Below are 18028 nucleotides of genomic sequence, written 5' to 3' on the forward strand. Positions count from 1 at the left end.
GGGCAGGTTCCTCCCTAGCTAGACTTTACGGTACAGGTGGCTGGGGGTCGCAACCAGGTACACGGCACTAAGGAAACTCATACAAGCCTCTTGTTGAGTCACTATGTGATGGCGGGAGAACCAAATGATGTCTTGTGTCTCATGTGGAGTATGAACTGAACAAAAATGTATATGATGCCCTGTTCCTCTCGCCCGGCCTATGTGGCCTTCTCGCTCCACGTCGCCCCGATATTACTCAAGCCATGGAGCCGTCGTCAAGCCAGCCCATGCAGAAATGCTCATCGCTGGAGACCGGAGAACCACCCTGGGTGCACTGCTTCTACCCTACGAAGTATGTCAAGATACTAATGACGGCCAACGGTCCACGCAATGGAATACATTTGATGGGTGGTCCGACCTCCGACCCTAGTTTCTGCCTTTTGGCAATAACACTCGACGTATCAAGGGTAATCAAGCGAGGGTCAGTTCAGGTGATATGGAGTTCTGATCACGCCCTGGTGGCAACCCTTTCAAAGAACGCGTTACTCAAATTCCGACAGAATGCAGTTGGTGGCACCGAGGTTTATGGCCATCAGATAGGGCCGATCTACCGAAATCACCGTGAGTATCAGTCCGTTTGGGTTCAGGTTGAGGGCGGCATCTTGGTCAGTGATATCAAGGTAAATCCCCCGTCGCGGCCTTCTTGTCAGCCAAAGCTCATTCTTGTTAGGCGTCGTCAGAAGAAACACAGAAACTATTCGCTCAGCTCGTGGTCCAGGCCTGCCTGCCTCTGAAAGACCAATCACGCATTATCCATCGCATAACGGCTGGGCACATTACAAAGCACTGCCAAACCATTTTCCAGGACGGGTTGAAGACCCGTGACGAAAAAGGAGACCGATCTAAGCTTCACCTGTTCGCCTTGGTCCGCCGCCTTTTCGAGCTGGCCGGAGGCCGGGAGGATCCGTGGCAGTACCATACATGCCTTCAACGTGATTACGCCCCTGACAGAAGCCTTGTTCTTTTGGGCTCTTTCGTCGGTGCATATGGCTCTCCCAATCTGCAGGACCTTAGAGTAACCCAGACACTTCAGTTTCTGTCCGGCTGCAAGTCCTTCGAGAATGAGCGTCTGACAAAGGAAGTCCTCGAACAAAGGACTCGATTGATTGTAGGAATGCTTGCCAATCCGTCACCAGCCGTAAGAAACCCCCAACAACTTCCTGCTCTTTGACTTTCCTGGACCAGGACCTCCCAGCCGCCTTTCTAGTGGGTCTTTCACGCATCAAGTGCGCTGAGTTTCGCATCTACAAGATGGAGACTAAGCTCCAAGTTCCGATGCTTGAAGACAACATCACGAGTGCCGGGTTCTTTCTCTGCTGGCGATCTTGTTTTGATCCATCCGTCGAGGTGATTGGCTACGTAAGGTCGCCCGAAGGACGGCAACTCCTCCAGCCCCATTTCGATACCCACTACGAGAAGTCTGATGTCGGTCGCCTTGCCATCTCATTGCTCGTGATGCATTGGTTCTTCTATTTACGAGGCACTGACAACAATGGTGGAGAGATACAGTCAGGCGTTGACTGCCTCAACAGCTTTTGTTCACTGCTACATGGCCAGGAACTTCCCAATGCGCAGTGGGTTGTTGCAAAGCACCTTCGTGCTCTGAAACAGGTGTTCCATTCGTTGGTTCCCGAACTTTCTACATTCTTGCAGGGCTGCGGCACGTGGACCAAGATGGTTGGTGATGATGTAGAACCAGTTTTGACAGACTTCTGGCAATCTCGCGTTCATGGTGTTCCGTTCAAGGTGGCTTTCGACAAGGCGACTGTTCCTTGTCATGGTATTCCCCATGTCATATAATCTGCTAGATCTGCTTATTTCATCTGTATTTACCAAGATGTCACAGGCTGGGCGATCCTCTACAAATCCAAGTACTTTCTCCCTCACCCAGTGATCTATCTTCGCTTTCTGGTCTAGAGTCTCTCAGTCGGAACCCGATAACAATCTGATTATCCGCTGCGCTTACTGCCTTGTATTACCAGCATGTCACGGCCTTTGTATGGGCTGTACATGTACCTCTTTTCAACACTGGGTGTTCTCTGGTGTTCCGGCCCCCTTCTCTCTCTCCTTAGCCCTGTGGGCAACACTTCAGCCGCAGTAGTGCATATGCCTCGCGGTTGCCTACTTAGCCAAGTCGCCCCAGAGGAGGCGAACCACATCGACTGTAAGAGCCGCATCCAGCTCCTCAAAGGTATTCCTTCTCCCACTGCCCCTGGCCATAGACTTTTCTCCTTCCATGTTTACGGCCACAAACCATCCCATGAAAGCGTTACGCCACTACCGTGATCAACCCTTGTAGCTTCTATCATCTATCCCAGTTTCACCTAATCCAAAATGTCTGATCATGACGAGGTCCATAAGGTCAATCATGCTCGCCGTATTGATAGGTGGGTTGCAGAAGCGGGTGACCTCCACCGGCCAACACGAAGCCAAAATCGACAGCAACCGCTTTCTAATGATGGCTCCCTTGCTTTCACTGCGACGACTCAAGTTGGGAGGCTACGGAATCCAAACGACTCAGGTCACAGCTCACCGCGCACAGGTCAAACAAAGACAACAAAGTCACGACTAGAGGTTTGCGAGGAGGATTATACATACATCCCACAACTCAAGACCAAACCCATCGACCACCTTCAGCTGGTCGCGGAAGTGAAGGGAATCTATGCTGGCTTGGTTATGGTGGAATCCAAATGTATCGAAGTGGACAATGCGTAAAACACCCAAAAGGATGCCAAGCTGAACAACGAGCAGTGGCAGGCTCTTATCGCTTTGCACCGCACCTTACTTTACGAACACTATAATTTCTTTTTAGCCTCTCAGTATCCGACAGCGAGCTTATCGTTAAAAAGACTTAGGACCAAGTATTATATGCCAGGGAGGATGTGGAAGCACGGGATCCATACCTTCCTAAAGTTATTAAGGAGTCGTTTACCCGCCTCCCTGGAGCATATATTAACGTTTATTTACCTCGCATACTCGATAGTGGCACTCCTCTATGAGACCGTCCCGGCTTTTACAACGACGTGGATGGAATGCCTAGGTAACCTCGGTCGGTACAGGATGGCGATTAAAGATAATAATATACAAGACCGAGAGGTCTAGACTTTCGTGTCAAAACGTTAGTACTCGAAAGCCTCCGATATCGTTCCAAAGACTAATCGGTTATACCATCACCTCGCTATTCTGGCACGCCGGAACGTGCTCCAGCAGCTGTTTCACTATTCAAAGGCCCTTTCCGCTCCGAAGCCCTTCGAACCGGCCTAGGAATCGATCATGACTTTTTTTGATCCGTTAATAGGTTTTAATAGCCAACGTTCGCGTCTCCTTCCCATTAACTTCGCTTTTATTAAAGCTTACGGTATTATGTTCAGCGGTAAACTTAGCGATGAATATCAGCCTTCAGTAACAGACTTCCTCAGCAAACTCGATAACCACATTAGTAAAACGACTCGGAGATAGATGGAAAGCGGGTAAGTAGTTTACATAATTCGGGTGATGTGCAATAGTTAACAGTAAACAGTTACTATATTGGAATTTCTAATTACTGCGCCTTGTTATATTAGGGCAAAAAGAGTAGCTTCATCTATCAGACAATTCGGCCCAAAAAACCAGACAAAAAGGAGACGCAGGAAAACTACAGAACCAGAACCATTCCCGACCCGAATAATAACCATAATATAAAAGCCCTAAAACAGGCTCGTTATCTTACCGAAGGGACGTGCCGCAAGGTTTTCGCCAGATTTGCCGATCCTAACATTCTACCCTACCTTCATACTATACTCGTATTCCATCGCTACCTAATTCTTTACCCCTCGGCTATGAGTTAACTCGAGGCTACCTTCCCTTAGAAAATGGTCTCAGTGCTTCTGAACACCCTCCTCCCTTCGTGCCGTGAGTACGAAAGGATCCAAAGCCATAAGTTTCCCCGGCCAAACAAACAATCACCCAAACCACTCCCAAAAAACTTCGCCCTCCGGGGTCTACTATGGGCCGACAAGTACTTTCCGTCGAACTGGTTCTCCAACGACAAGATCGACGACGATGAAAAGTACTTGGAAGTCGCCTCGATGACGGATGAGCGGAAGGAAAGAATTCTTTAGCTAGGTGTTTCTATTGCGCGACATGATAAATGGCTCCTCTACGACGAAGAATTTCACCGATTCTCGGTTCCTTCTCGATTTGAACAAGAGATCGATATTAACATGAACGTTGACCCCGACGCAGCCAACGTTTCAGACCCATCACGAGCTTCCACACCTGCCTTGTCTTCGGCCGGCGACGATGCCATTCGCCAGGCAATGCATGCTGACGAGGATATGACTGAGATCGGCGATTGTATCACACAGCAGCAGCGACAATGACCTGGCCGAAGTGGTGGTCATCTCAGGCCCCTGTCATACCTTTGCGGCATTCGTCTCACCAAGATTACTCCTGCAAGCCCCGATAGATAGCCCGACCCCTTTTTGCCGATTGGCCAGTCGCATGTCGAGTAGTAGCAACCACTTCACTGCTCCCGGCAGATCACCTTAGCTAGTTCGAGTAGAAGCAACCACAATCGAGTTCCTCCTCACGTTCACACAGTGCCGCCTTGAATCTGACGGGTACCGGGTCACGTAGCGGCCGGGTGGCGGGTGCACTCCACTCCCTGTCCCGTGTGGATCGAACCCAGTAGCGCCGATTCTCAACCCCCTTTCCTTGGCGAGCCATTCCCGGGAAGTACCTTGTTCGGCCACGTCCAGGAGAACTGGACTTGCTTTCTTCCTCCGGAGACCAGCAAAGCGCCCAGATGGCGTGTTGTATATAGAGCGATGCTTGCAATTCCATCTCACAGCCCACCCAATGCAGCATCTAGTCGTCTGCCTCTTCTTTCTCGTGTACCGGCAGCCTTCGATTTCCCCTGTTCATCATGTGCGACTACACTCAGGTAACCCCGGCCCCAGCCCTGGCTTGCAACACGACCTCGAGGTAGGCTGAGACTGATCTTGCTCAGGTCGAGTACTCGTGCGGCCACTTCCGCTTTCGTGTGCAGCGATGGTGCGCTCACTACGAGCGGACACACCGCGTGTGCCCCCCAATATTACCACAGGCGAGTTGAGGTAGGAGGCTGGAATGATGACCGTGGCGGCGCTTCGATACAACGCTGACAGCTCCCCAGAGGCGATGAATTATGCAGTCAGTGAACTGACGCGCGCGGTCCTACCTCACTAACAGTTCCCAGCCGATTGTCGACCTCACAAGCCCGCTCCATGGGAACACATGATCAGACGAACTGCCTGAGCTGGCTAATACGTCTAGCAACGCAGTGGCCATCGGCTGTTCGAGTGAGAAGTTCCAGAGGCGAAAGATCAATTGGTCGTGGCCGGTGTGTATGGGAAATGACCACGAATGACACCTTGACCCTTGCTACGGTAAAATGGTCGAGATCGAGCCATGGCATCACCAGGGATGGGGAAGAGCATGCAGTGTAGCACGTCAATCAAATAGAAAGGGATTTTGATTTCACAACCAACACAGAAGGCATATAGGGTCAGATAGCTTCTGGAAAGTCACGACTTTGTCTTAACCATATCTCTTCATAGCTCTATTGCTATCTTGCATCATCTGAGACTGAACAAGTGACATCATGGGGAATAATCACTGTACCCATCACTTCTATCAAGTCCCACACTACCCTTCGTTCGTGGTCCTGCAACATAAGCCAAGCGCGCCCCTTTAATAGATTCTCGAGTACAAGTACTGCAAAACGGGGTTTATTGACCCATCACTAACGAATAGCATCGCATGAGGAGACGCCAAACGGGCCACCGAATAATACATACAAACGCCGCCGAAGATCAGGGCGTAATAAGGAGACAGCCGCGGCAGATGCTGTATCACTTTCAGGAAGTGGTGTGGGTCCGTGGGCGTATCAGTCACAAGAGCCATTGGGCGGCAATGGCAATGATCGGAGATTGGGTTTCCCCCATGGTATTCACGGAAAGCCCTGTCATCAGGAGTACTTTGACAGCGGCAAGTGAGAAATTCGCTCGACTCGGAGGAAAGCTTTACTGATGAGCCCCGGGACATCAAGCGAGAACCCTATCCCGACCCATCATCAGCTGGCGCGGTCCATGGACATCCGTATTTTGGATCGTCCCTTGTACTGATGTATCCCGCGCCATCTTCTCAGCTCCTGCTCCATACCTGCGGGTAAGTTTCATTACGCAGAAAATGAGTTGCTGAGACCCGTCGAACGGATTGGGATGGCGCCGCGGACATAATCTACCGTTGATGTTGAATACGGAGAGGCAGGTCATGGCTACTGTCGACGGATTACCCAGCGAAGTCTTAGGCAGCATGAACCACGCTAGGATGCAATTAGCAGCCCCCTACCTCACCGCACGCTCCGAGCCTGCCGGTGGCGTTTTGTCTCGAGGTGGCATCTCATCTGACACCCAGAGCTTGCCAGAGCCTGTGTCTACCCGTCAGGACCTTCAGGACACTAAAAGTTCACCTGTGTTGGAGGAAAGCGGCAGCCTAGGCGACACAAAACCGACAATGAGGGGATCCGGATTCGCCAATTCGCCATACCTTCAGCTAGCCGCCGGGCGGGACGTCCCAAATTCAGCGCCAGGGATTGTCCAACCTGTGTTATAGAAGTGAGCCGCAGCTTAATTTCCACCATGAGGGCTGGCGCGGTGAAGATTGAGCCGACGACCTTGTCAAAGTGCATGAAGTGGTAGTCTGTCATAAGACGTGACTATCGCGCTCATTGTTCACACACAAGAACCGCCCCAGACCGGAAGCTCTTTTACACCTGTTACCTGCCCTTCACTCGTCCTTCATGGCTATGCGTTGTCTTGACGATAGCTCAACCTATACTCACCACATTCCACCGTCTCGATCGACCGGACCTCCTTAAAAGTGCAATGCAGAACGAGCAATGGCACCTTATCAAAGTCGAGTATGGGACGTTAGCTACATACCAGGTCTCAGATGCAATACAATACACGGTTTTTACTAACCTTGGTATGCCGTCGGCGAACGTGCCCCCTCCATATCCATTACCTGAACTCCCATACTGTCAGTTACCCGACACCCCTGGATTCCAGTCATACGCGCCGCAGCTTTCCGATCCTCCGATGCCCATGCCCATGCCCGATAAGAATTACCGGATGGAGAGTGTGCAAGCCAGTCCCCGGTATGAATTGCCACCTAACGTTCAGAGGAAACTTGGCAGCACTCCGGCGAATGACACGTTCTCACTTCATCCCTCCAAGTCCACGAGCTTAGAGATTGCCAAACCAAAGAGAAACAAGTGCTGTGTCTGCAAAAAAGAGGTTTTAGACCTTAAACGCCACATGCGTATCCATACCGGCGAAAAGCCTTATGTGTGTCTTCCCAACTCAGTTGTTGAGTGAGGTTTTCTCTAACCCGAAGGAAACCAGTCCTGCAAGCACCCCGGGTGTGGCAAGTCTTTCGCTCAAAAGGGCAACATGAGGGTAAGCGTTCTGCATTCTCTTTGGATTCATGAGTCAACTAAATCTACAGACTCACGGACGTCGACACACTGGCGAGAAACCACACATCTGCATGGTTTGCGGCAAGAGATTTGCCCAGGGTGGAGGTCTTCAATCGCACACACAGGTTCACAATAGGACCAAGAGGTCAACTGCAGAATCGGGAATTGCAACATAAAGTTTAAGCACAGCGGAGCCCTCAATATATTTTCGCCTCCTCTCCCACGGAACACATAGTTGCTGCTGATGCCAACGCTCTCTGATCTACACAAGGCCCACCAAAACAATTTTCACGCCCAGTACATTATGGAGTTGACGGTGAAGTTCGCAAACGACATCAACGCCCTGGCCGATGAAGAACGCAAGCTCTTTATCGAGTTCGCCGACGTCTACAAGCATCTCAACAAGGGAATCAAGGGTCGGGGAAGTGGCCATCGGGCCGTGGCGGCCATACACGACCACTCGGCGCCGCAGCTTGCACTGCCACAGCTAATGGGAGGACACACTGATCTACAACATGGCTTGTAAGGCGACATGTTCATGGGAGACTTTTCCCGTGCTATTACGATGTTTATCTTTCTCCTTTATCTTTATTCCGTCTCTTCTTTGGTCCTCTCGCGACTAACCATAATCTGTAATACAATCCGCATATGAAATCTCATACAGCTTCGCTGCGCTTGTTCTGCCTGTGCATGCACACGCAAGCATCTGTAGGCCTAGTGCATTTCTTTGTGCAAGACAACGCCATGCATGCACACTTGGCGCCTTTGTTGAAGCAATCAGGCGTGAGTAGACGGGCATACGCCTCAGGCAGCCTGCTGGCGCCATCGCAGCAAACGATCGAAAGCAAACATGGCTTTGCCCAACCCGAACTGGATCATGGCGCATGGAGGCTGCATATGACTACGTTGTACGGGCCATGTTGTGTTTGCCCCTAAGCGAGTACCACCGACCGACAAGGATGTGGTTTATGAAGTCGACACCCGATCGCGGTCCCGAGAAGCCCAAATAGGGGCCCTACCCCATAATCACAGCATGGGCCTGCACTCCAGATGTCTGTCAATTGCCGATCACCCCACAGTTCCGATGTCTGGAGAAAACGTTATCCCCGGAAGCGACGACTGGCAACAGCACGCCCACGATGAGGTTTTCGGCCCTCATTCCATCCTGCCCTACTACTACTATGGACTCGGGTTGGGAGGGTCTGGTATACCGACAGTAAGGCCTGAAACGTCGCTTGCCACTCCATATCCTGACACCAATCTGACAGCCTGGCCAATTTGCTATCCCCAGTCAACTAGTACACACACAAGAGTCTGCTGGAGGCTACGGCTATCCGGTACATCAAGGCCTCGGTTGGGACTGTGCCGCCCAGTCCAGCCAACATGGCCAGCTGGCACAACCATTCGCCCAACCTCAAACAGAGGTTTATGAGGGAAACCTGACTACTACCCATGATGGCCTGCCGCCGGAGACCCCAACTAGTTCAGAGGCTTCACCTAGCCATGAGATTGTTCCTGCCAAGAGCTCAAAGGAAAAGAACCGTGTCGCCGCGGCTAAATGCCGTCAAAGAGTCAAGGAGGAGAACAATGTTCTGCTGGCCAAGGTAGATGCTTTGCGCGGTAAAAACGAGGCGTTGGAGGGTGAATTGAGAGGCCTAAAGGAAGCGACGCGATCATTGACACTGGAAGTACTCAAGCACAACCAATGCGGTGACAACAATATCCAGAGATTCATTCAATCGCGAGCGTACAAAGTCGCTGGCGGTGGAGGCGGATGCTGACTGCTTCGATGAGTGGTCGGAGTAGCGATGAAGATTCACTTGGATGTATTGTAATGTAGGTAGACGAGCCACCTTTCGGCACATCGATCCTGCTGTGGCCACCGCGAATCCACGGCTCATTTATGATGCACCGTTGGGGACCACCTGGCTGGACATGTGACTCTGTATCTATGTAATGGTACTGTACCGCCCGCGCCGCTTCATCGTTTCTCTCCATCATTCGTTCAGCGCCAGTCGAGTAGTTTGCTGTCTATCTCTCCCACTATGAGCGACAATCCCCCAAAACCAGGATTCGACCCAACTGCATGGGCTGCCGACCCTGTGGCGTATGCAAAGCAGCTGTCAAACGATGGGTCGTTAAGTAGTCTCCAAGAGGAACTTGTGGCTAAAGGACTTTCGGGGCACATCCTTCCCCATGGCAACGAGAAAAAGCCTACTTTCACCTACGTTTCTATACCGAAGGATAGTGCCGATGCAGTCTGTAGGTGTATGGATCATTTCAGTCACGACCACTCGCTAATGTACAGAAGGCTCACATCTCAGCGAAGAAGAAGGGAGGCTGATGAAACGGTACGAAGAAGGGGGCTGTTACATGGTGTATTTTCCAAAAGACAGCCAATTCGCGCGCGAGCTCTTTGGGTAGGCCGAGAAGGCGGCGTTCGTTCGGACATGAGGAATGGACTGGCTTATATTGAGTACGAGTTTGTGTTCAAGATCTAGATGGCACACCATGAATCCACATAGTTGCTGTTCGTAGTGCAAGTGCCGCAGCAAAGTATAGCGAGAAATTCAATGCGTTTCAGGGTCGCCAGACGCTGCACGTGGTTTGGAGGGTGGGAATTCGATGCTGCATGCTAGCAGGGGCGTGGTGTGGAGGATCGACCCACTGATCGATAAGATATAGATCGATACGATAGATTGGCTGGGCTAGCACACTAAACCCGCCTCGGCCCAGCGCGTCGCGTCGCGGTCCTCGTGTCAGAACCCGGCTGCAAGGTACTCAGCAGGTACGCAACGAAGGGGGAGCCACCACGAGGGCAGGATACCATCTCACCACAGCCCAGCACTCTATCGTTGCCTCGATTGGTGTTATTCTCCCGGTACACGATGCAGAGGACCGTGCGAGGTCAGCTGGAGCCACACATCTCCTTCGGGGTGGAACGCTCCAGGCTGGTGTCACTGCGGTGCGCGCCTGTACCATCACGGCGCTCCTTGCGACGCGGACGGACACCATGAGATGGGAGCAGACTACATGGGCAACCCTTGGATGGTGGTAGGCGACGCTCGGTGTCGCCGTACTTCTGATCAGAACGGTTGCCTGGCTTGCTCTCGTGTACTTACCCATTGTGTGGACGGCTCCCTGCGTTCGTTCTCGGAACCCTACAACTTGGACGAGGGAATCACTCCCACGACACAAGAGCATGTCAGTCTATGAGAGGAGTTCCGGCACATGCGTAGTCATCATACTACGCGCGGAGTTTCGTGTTCGGCCGCCATACCCAGGTACGAGCAGAAGCGGCAGGACCACGTGATCAAAGGCCTTTGACTTCTGCCTCGTCTATATGAGTCGGACATTCCGCCACCCAGCTCTTTTCCGCCTCCTGAGCAGGTTATTCTGCTGAATACGGTCCATATCTAAGCTATTTGCGTAGCATATCGCGCCTACCACTGCCTTGCCACAAACAGCCACCGTCTTTCCACTCATACTCTATTTGATTTCGCCCTTCCATCCCGTGGCCTCCTTCCATTGGCACCGTTGCCAAATGCTGAACACCCGTGGCATGGATGACAACGCGCGGAGGCAGACTGGACCGCCCGTCAGTGCCCCTTCTCAACATATGGTTCAGCATTCCGATGCGCAACGCTGGTCGAACGGTACCGGCGCAGGCAGACATCCGCCTGGTCGAGGCATGGCAGGGACGGTTGCCTACAGTAGTTACTACCAGGAGCCGGTTGCGGCGTTCTCACCCGCAATGCCGCATAGCACAGTGTTGTACCAGTATGGGCAGGTAACACGAGAACCACAGGATACTGGCACATGCAATCCCTCTCTGGTGTACAACATCCCACACACAAGCGTGCAAAGCACCGTTTACCACACGAATCAGCCTTTTCCGTTGTGGCAACGAACAGCACTACGGAGGCCGGCATGTATGGCCGCGTCTTATCTCCTAAGTGAACCAGCCGACACGCGTACGGCGCCTGCTCTCCCAGCTCAAGCTGTTTCATCGGGCGCCTCGGAAGTCGATCCACCAGTCCCGGCAGAGGAAGGCGCAGTGCTTGATGGCCAACGTAGCGCTGCATTAACCAGCGGAATTCCACAGGCAAGTGAGGCGCCAGAGGAACAGGGCGATTCAGCCTCTACAGAAATGGGCGAGGCATATGCGCAGTACCAAACAACCATCAAAGAGATTTTCACTAACATCCACAATGGCGTCCTGGTTTCAGCTAGTGAATCCCTAGTAGCTGTTTCCAACTGGTTGCTCTCGAAAGTCACGGAATTGGGTATGTTTGAGGATTGTCTCTATACTAATGGCACTCCTGCTGACAATAGACTCTCCAGGTCTGGCTACCGACAACCCCCGACTATACCATGACCGCATCAAGCTGTGGCATGATTTCAACCATGCATGGCTAGCTCTACTACAGAAGCAAAAAGACATGGTTGGCTCTGGGATCGCACTACAGGACGGCCAGACACTCGTGAGAGAAGAGAGCCTCAAGAAAATAGGCAAAGAGATGGTACGGCTTTGTGATAAGATCGAGAATCTCGGCCTTGTCGACTACGAGTACGGTGTGTGGGAAGAACCCATTATTGAGAGTATGCCATCTCTGTAACTCACCCAGCGACGCGGGAGTCTTCGCTGATTTGGAACCAGTTCTTACTGAATGTCTCGACCTCTACGAGAATTCGGACGGGTCCGGCGACGCATCCCTTGCGAACCCTTCAGCCTCGAGGTAATATCGCTCTGCGTAGTCGCTCCGAGTGGCACACTTGTCCCTGGATCTGATGGATCCCTATGATACGGAGATTGGGGCAAAGGGTGAATGTCATGGTCATGTGACTCGGGAGACTGCTATGTTCACCTTAGCAGTCCGGCCTAGGTCATCTGCACGAGGTGTCGGATACACTTGGGAAGCAGGCATATGCACAGCAAAAATGGGATGCAAGATGTGCCGCGGAAATGCAGATTCTAATAGCATCCTCGCAGCAGAAATATGTCCCGCGATTGTTCCTGCACTAGCCAGCTGGTCACTTTATTATTCGCCGTCATACCCTCTATTGGCTACATACCTCGATGCAGTGCAGCCATCAGTGTCATAAAATTATAAAGGCTCCGTATGTTGTCAAACCCTCATGGTAACGTGTATGCCGGGGGCTTTTGCGTGGCAGATTTTGTGGACGCCAACAGGCCTTGTCCCTGCCATAAAACATGGAATGTCTCCGTGGTGCGTGGCTTGCATGTGGCAGAAGCTTTGGGGTATCGATGAGCGATCATCCATTACGTATTATATGGTGGATTTGGGTGGATTTGGGGAAGCTACCGTCTCATGTATAAGTCTCGATGTGTAGATAGAAATGAATCCATCTGCTGGTTGATCTCTGTTAAATTCAGAAATCGAACAGTCATCGGACAAGACGATCGACACTTTCGCCATAGACGAACATGGCTCTGTCACCTTGCTTATATCGGCCCCTGGCCATCTCCAGATGGCTCTCCGCGCTGGCCGTACCTCCTAAACGGCAGGCTTCTGACGAATGGTAGGCCCCTGAAGGCCAAGGAAGCGCTGGCCCCTTTCCGCCGCACGCACCCTTCCGTTCTCGATATGCCTGTGTGAGCTATACACAATGTCACAGGCTTGGTATATAGTCAACCCAAAATGGTACCAATCAGCATCGAAGGGAAAGGCATTGGAGAAGGCTTGCGCAATTCAGCGAAAACAGTTATCCATGCAAGATCCTTTTATCGAGTCTTGGGCACTCGACACTCAAAATCCAGGTCGTAGGGGTGGACAGTCCTTGAAGACTGTAAGAGTGAATTTCCCGTAGAAGCAACCGGTTGCGTACTGCTATTGGTTACGTGCTTAGTTTTCCGGCGACTTCACGACCTATCCCCATCTTAAGAAGTGCCCAATGAGGGAGGAAGAAGAAGTCACTTCGCACTCGCCTCGTGGGACCTCCTGCTATTGGCAACCTTGTGGTGGCCCCCTTGTCTCCAATCGAAAAGCAAAGCCACAGATGACTTGCCCATGACATACCTATTTATAGGAATCCTTCTTCCAGAATTCGCAGTTGTTCCTTTTCCTCTCTTCATCCATTCTCACTTTTTCTCTACATCATAATCAGCAGCCAGAATCATGAGTGACAACTCCAAGAACCCTGCTGGAGACAACTTCACCGACGAGATGCGGGATCGACAAGCAAGGGGAAAGGACCCCTACGGTGGTCCAGAAGCAGACAAAGGACTCGGCAGCGAGTCATTTCTATCCCAAGAACGACGCCTTCATGCGGCTCAAATGTTGGATAGTCCAGATATGATCCAGTGTGAAGCGCTACGCAACGGCGATGTAAGCCCCAAGCAGCCCTCATTCTGCACGCTGGGAAGCAACTGACCTAAAAGCAACTTGGCATACAGTCTGTACCGAATATACGCTGGAGATATCAGCAAACCCTATGTGGCTTTCAGCAGGAATCTGTACAATCCACTTCCGCAAACTCGTCAAAGAATAAGTCCAGACGCGGGGAGAAGTACTAGCTATTCGCCCAAGGTCTGACCTATTCTCCCCCCTAAGATAACTGCACTGGGCGCAGGAGATTGGTACCGTAGCATGGCTGGATCCTGTATGCGAATTGTGACGGTCTAGAGGTGCGCGGTTGGTTGATCGGGAGCGGAGAGGGGAGGGCGGTAGAGATGCTGGTTATAGTCTAATATAGCTTTGAATATGACCAGAATTTGAAACCAGTTTGGCTATCAAGTTGCACTGATGCTAAATCAGTCTGCGTGAAGTATCATGTGCGTGTAGCGTATTTTCTTGAGGTCAATGGGGCCACAGCCTTGGGGCCTCGGTGGGTCATCATTGTCGCCCGTCAACGTCGGCGTCACATTATTGATGGTGACGGGTTATGGCCGACGACAAGTAAGGTAGAATTGATGCGGAGAGCAATGTCGACAAAGAGCGGCACCTGGCCGGCACAGGGCGGCAGCAGTGCCAATTTCACAAAACCAGCCAGTCCTTACTAGACCACGGTCGACAGATACATGTAACAGTGCTGTAAGCAGGGGACGGTGGCAGGTATCTCTGCTAAGGCTCCCCGCTTTCACGAGTCACAACGCACTATGACTATGGTGGCGGATAGGGCTGACTTCTTTATTTCCCATACTGCTTAGAAGTAACTAAAGAAACGAAGGTTTGGATGCTTAAAGGCGATAGAAAAAACACATACATAACTACACGGCCGAGCCGCGTAGCCCACGATTGTAGTGCTCTAAAGACTCGGCTGAATTCTCAAGAGCCGATTCCCCACGACCTTGCCAAACTTTTCCACCACAAGCTTCCTTGCTTCGTTCATGCTCTCCGCACCGTTTAGGTCCTTGAATTCTACCAGAGAATTGGGAAAGCACACTTCAAGAAGCAGGGTTATTTCACCGTTGTGCAATACCACCTCCCAACTTTTGAAGGTTTCGATGCTAAAGGTTGTGGCTGCCTCGGGAACAACGGTATCCATACGTGTATCGTAGCATGACTTGGATGCTGCAAAGGTGGGGATATTGACGGCTAGGTTTTCTGCAGCCGCCGGCTGGCCTCTGACTTGGGCAAAAGAGACCCATACTGGTTTCCACGTAACGTCGAACTTGATCATACCTTCTTCCTCGACCGGCTTGTCAATCTTGGCGAGCGGATAAGGGAAGTCCTGCGGGAGCACGCAAGACAATCTGGCATCGTGGAAGTTCAGCCCCCCTCCCGTAAAGTGCGTAGTAGCGGTGGGGATTCGCATTGCCTCGTAGGACCCAACCTCCGAAATCACAGTGATCATGGAAGCTGCTGACGAAGGCGACAGTCTTCCGGCTGTGGGCCTGTCGTGGGTCACCACTGTATGGCACGGAGGAGAGGCATTCTGTCTTTGGCGCTTGGGCGGAGGAAGACCTCCTTCATCCTTGGCAGCCTCATTTTGGAGACTCGCCTGAGCTGCTGCAGCATAACTCTTTGGCGCAGACGAATCCCCTTGCAGTCGGGCCTTGCGTTTCGGGCTGATGACCGCCCAGCCATCGGGCATGCAGGTAATATCAAGGGGCTTGAGATACGGGTCTCTGGCAGGATTCACTGCCTTCCCAGTCTTGTCATTGACAACTGGTAGTCTGTTGGGATGTTGATGAAAGTCAAGAGCCTGGCGGTCGTGACCACCTGCCCCGTTGTCCTGGGGATCACCGGAAGTGCTCTGTGCCGACGTTCCAGGCATATTCTTCCAATCTTCAAGACGTTTTGCGAAAGATTGGTACACGCCTAGGAATCTCTGCTGTGGGGCTGTTGTCTGACATGCCTCGGCGGGGGGCGTTTCCATGGAAGAGGCTGAGCTTGAGGTGTCAATGGCCGATAGACCAGGGGTGAAAGAAGTTTGAAGCCGAGGCGGATCGCGCAGAGTTGCTCTGCCGGGTCTGGTGAGTGCATGGGTCGTGTGGTTGCTGCCCAAGTTCATGAGCATATCCTTCGCCTGGTCTGTAACCATTTCGTCGCCGACAAAGATAGGAAGCTTGGCTGCAGTTTGATTCTTGGAAGAGTTCCGCGGCCTGACGGGCTCAGGGGTATAGCTCGCCGTTGTCTCCATCCCAGGACCAGCTGTCTTGTCGATGTGATGAACCTCGTGGGTCTTCGACAGCGGCATATTAGAGACTTGGGTATGGGCACCAGTTGCCTGGCGGAGCGAGGTGTGCTTAGAAGGGCAATACATAGTACTAGCTGCTAATGGCAAAGCTCGATCTGTTGGAATTGAGATAAGGGGCAAAGGGTTGCTTTGCTCGACTATGGTCTGCCGAGTAGAGAGCTTACAAGTGTAGCAACTGAAGAGAGCACAAAGACAGGGTAGGTGGAGGAAGAGAGTTCGACTAAGGTGTGTTGATGAAGAGACAAGTCAGTGAGGCAAGAAGGGGTAGGAAGCTCTATTTATATTGGTTTATCCCTGTCGAGTTTGTGCTTCCTCCTGTCGGCCTTTCGATCAGTCCGCGGTCTCGATGACCGGTGACCTCAAAGCATAGCCCCTATCAGAGCCCGAGTATGAGATAGCAATCGCTTAGGCTTCGATACTGATATCCCTGATGCTATCAACTGACAGTGGCCGCGGCCGTGGCCTGAGTCGAACCTGAGATGGCTAACGGTTTCAGGACTTTGGTGAAGAAGATGCAAATATAACGCTGCCAAGCTATCGCGCTATGTTAACCTGGGCCCTTTTTTTCTTATTACGCCATGGACTGCTTCACTCGGTCTCTAGTCAATATTAATTGTACGTACCATATAGGAAATTCGAGATCTAGCTGCCGACTGAGTGACTAGCCTCATGGTATATTTCCATCTATAAGCAGATCCGACTGAAACAGGTGTCATGGCATAGATCGTGTGCCTGGTGTAGGGACCAGATAACGTCCAAATTGGCACTGATACACAGGTAACGTCCATAAGTAGGAGGCCACCAGCTCGGGGTCAAAGATGGGCGAAGCGTCTGAGGCTTTTATCTGAAGTTAAATAAGATAAGTGAGCAACATTAGTACAGGACTGTTGTTAGAAGCCTCCAAAAGGCCCTTGACGGACTGTCTTGGCAGCTTCTTTTCAAGCACGGCGCTGATGTGAACAAAACGATAACCCATGTCGACAAGGATCTAGAGAGCCCACTTTCCATCGCGTGCGATCGGGGTAAAGGGATGATCGCAGAGTTACTGCTGGCGTTGAGGGCTCCAACACGAAAACCAGATTGTTCGGATGTACGAAGCATGCCGCGTGGGTTGAGCCCCTATTCGCGCACAGCCCTCACGGCTGCCGTTTTGCCTGCCACGAACCCTTCCACAGACGCCAGATCCCGATATGCAAGACGAAGGATCAGTCTAGAGTTGCTGAAATCGGGCGAAGATCCAAATCAACGTTACAACCACCGAGGTCCTATACACAGAACCTCCTCCCTTCTCTTCGCCCTAGTATTCCAAGGGCGCTACTGGGAAGCGGAAATGCTGCTAGATAGTGACACTCTCGAAATTGATACGCCCACATCGGATGGTCAGACGACACTTAATTGGGCCTTGTCGCCTCACCATGGTGCCCCGGACTTTGCCGCTTTGCTTCTATGCAAGGGAGCAGCAGAGCGAGATCGCCAGTGAATTTGTCCAAAACGCTCCTGCCTTCATAGTCCATCTGGTAATAAAGAAGAACCAATACTATGTACACTTGGAAAACTAGAGTCTAGAGGACGCCTTGCATCGGAGCACAATACACCAACCACTCGAGTCAGAGAAAAAGCGACGTCGTCTTTGCTAAGCATGGAAATGGTGGACTTGATGGCATACACATGGAGGCGCAGGATGAGGACGCGTTCTTCCAGTTGCGCCGTCATGTTCTGAAGAATATACTTTTTGAGAGAGCTCCAGATAGCTTTCAATTACTATTTGCCACACATTCCCGATGTCTGGGGACGTTCTCATCCTTGACAGTTAGAAATCTTTCT

The 18028-nt window shown here is 51.7% G+C and overlaps 4 protein-coding genes across 4 annotated transcripts; 3 read left to right on the forward strand and 1 right to left on the reverse strand.

Annotated features, from left to right (window-relative positions):
- Positions 1–6333: 6333 nt before the first annotated feature.
- On the forward strand, positions 6334–9321 carry PG985_008723 (uncharacterized protein; the record flags this gene model as incomplete). The annotated part of the gene is made up of 8 exons (XM_066828491.1): positions 6334–6666; positions 6954–7409; positions 7467–7520; positions 7570–7665; positions 7812–8062; positions 8205–8248; positions 8620–8756; positions 8809–9321. 8 exons carry the CDS (start codon positions 6334–6336, stop codon positions 9319–9321), a joined length of 1884 nt encoding a protein of 627 aa, XP_066683403.1.
- A 264-nt stretch (positions 9322–9585) lies between these two features.
- Positions 9586–12283, forward strand: PG985_008724 (uncharacterized protein; the record flags this gene model as incomplete). Its single annotated transcript, XM_066828492.1, has 5 exons — positions 9586–9798; positions 10239–10594; positions 11144–11826; positions 11876–12142; positions 12201–12283. The coding sequence occupies 5 exons, from the start codon at positions 9586–9588 to the stop codon at positions 12281–12283; spliced, it is 1602 nt and encodes a 533-aa protein (XP_066683404.1).
- A 1397-nt stretch (positions 12284–13680) lies between these two features.
- On the forward strand, positions 13681–13935 carry PG985_008725 (uncharacterized protein; the record flags this gene model as incomplete). The annotated part of the gene is made up of 1 exon (XM_066828493.1): positions 13681–13935. One exon carries the CDS (start codon positions 13681–13683, stop codon positions 13933–13935), a length of 255 nt encoding a protein of 84 aa, XP_066683405.1.
- An 874-nt stretch (positions 13936–14809) lies between these two features.
- On the reverse strand, positions 14810–16270 carry PG985_008726 (uncharacterized protein; the record flags this gene model as incomplete). The annotated part of the gene is made up of 1 exon (XM_066828494.1): positions 14810–16270. One exon carries the CDS (start codon positions 16268–16270, stop codon positions 14810–14812), a length of 1461 nt encoding a protein of 486 aa, XP_066683406.1.
- Between the last annotated feature and the right edge of the window lie 1758 nt (positions 16271–18028).

The sequence above is a fragment of the Apiospora marii genome, assembly GCF_038362585.1.
Source record: "Apiospora marii strain CBS 49790 chromosome Unknown utg000005l_segment0_segment0, whole genome shotgun sequence".
NCBI classification, from domain to species: domain Eukaryota; kingdom Fungi; phylum Ascomycota; class Sordariomycetes; order Amphisphaeriales; family Apiosporaceae; genus Apiospora; species Apiospora marii.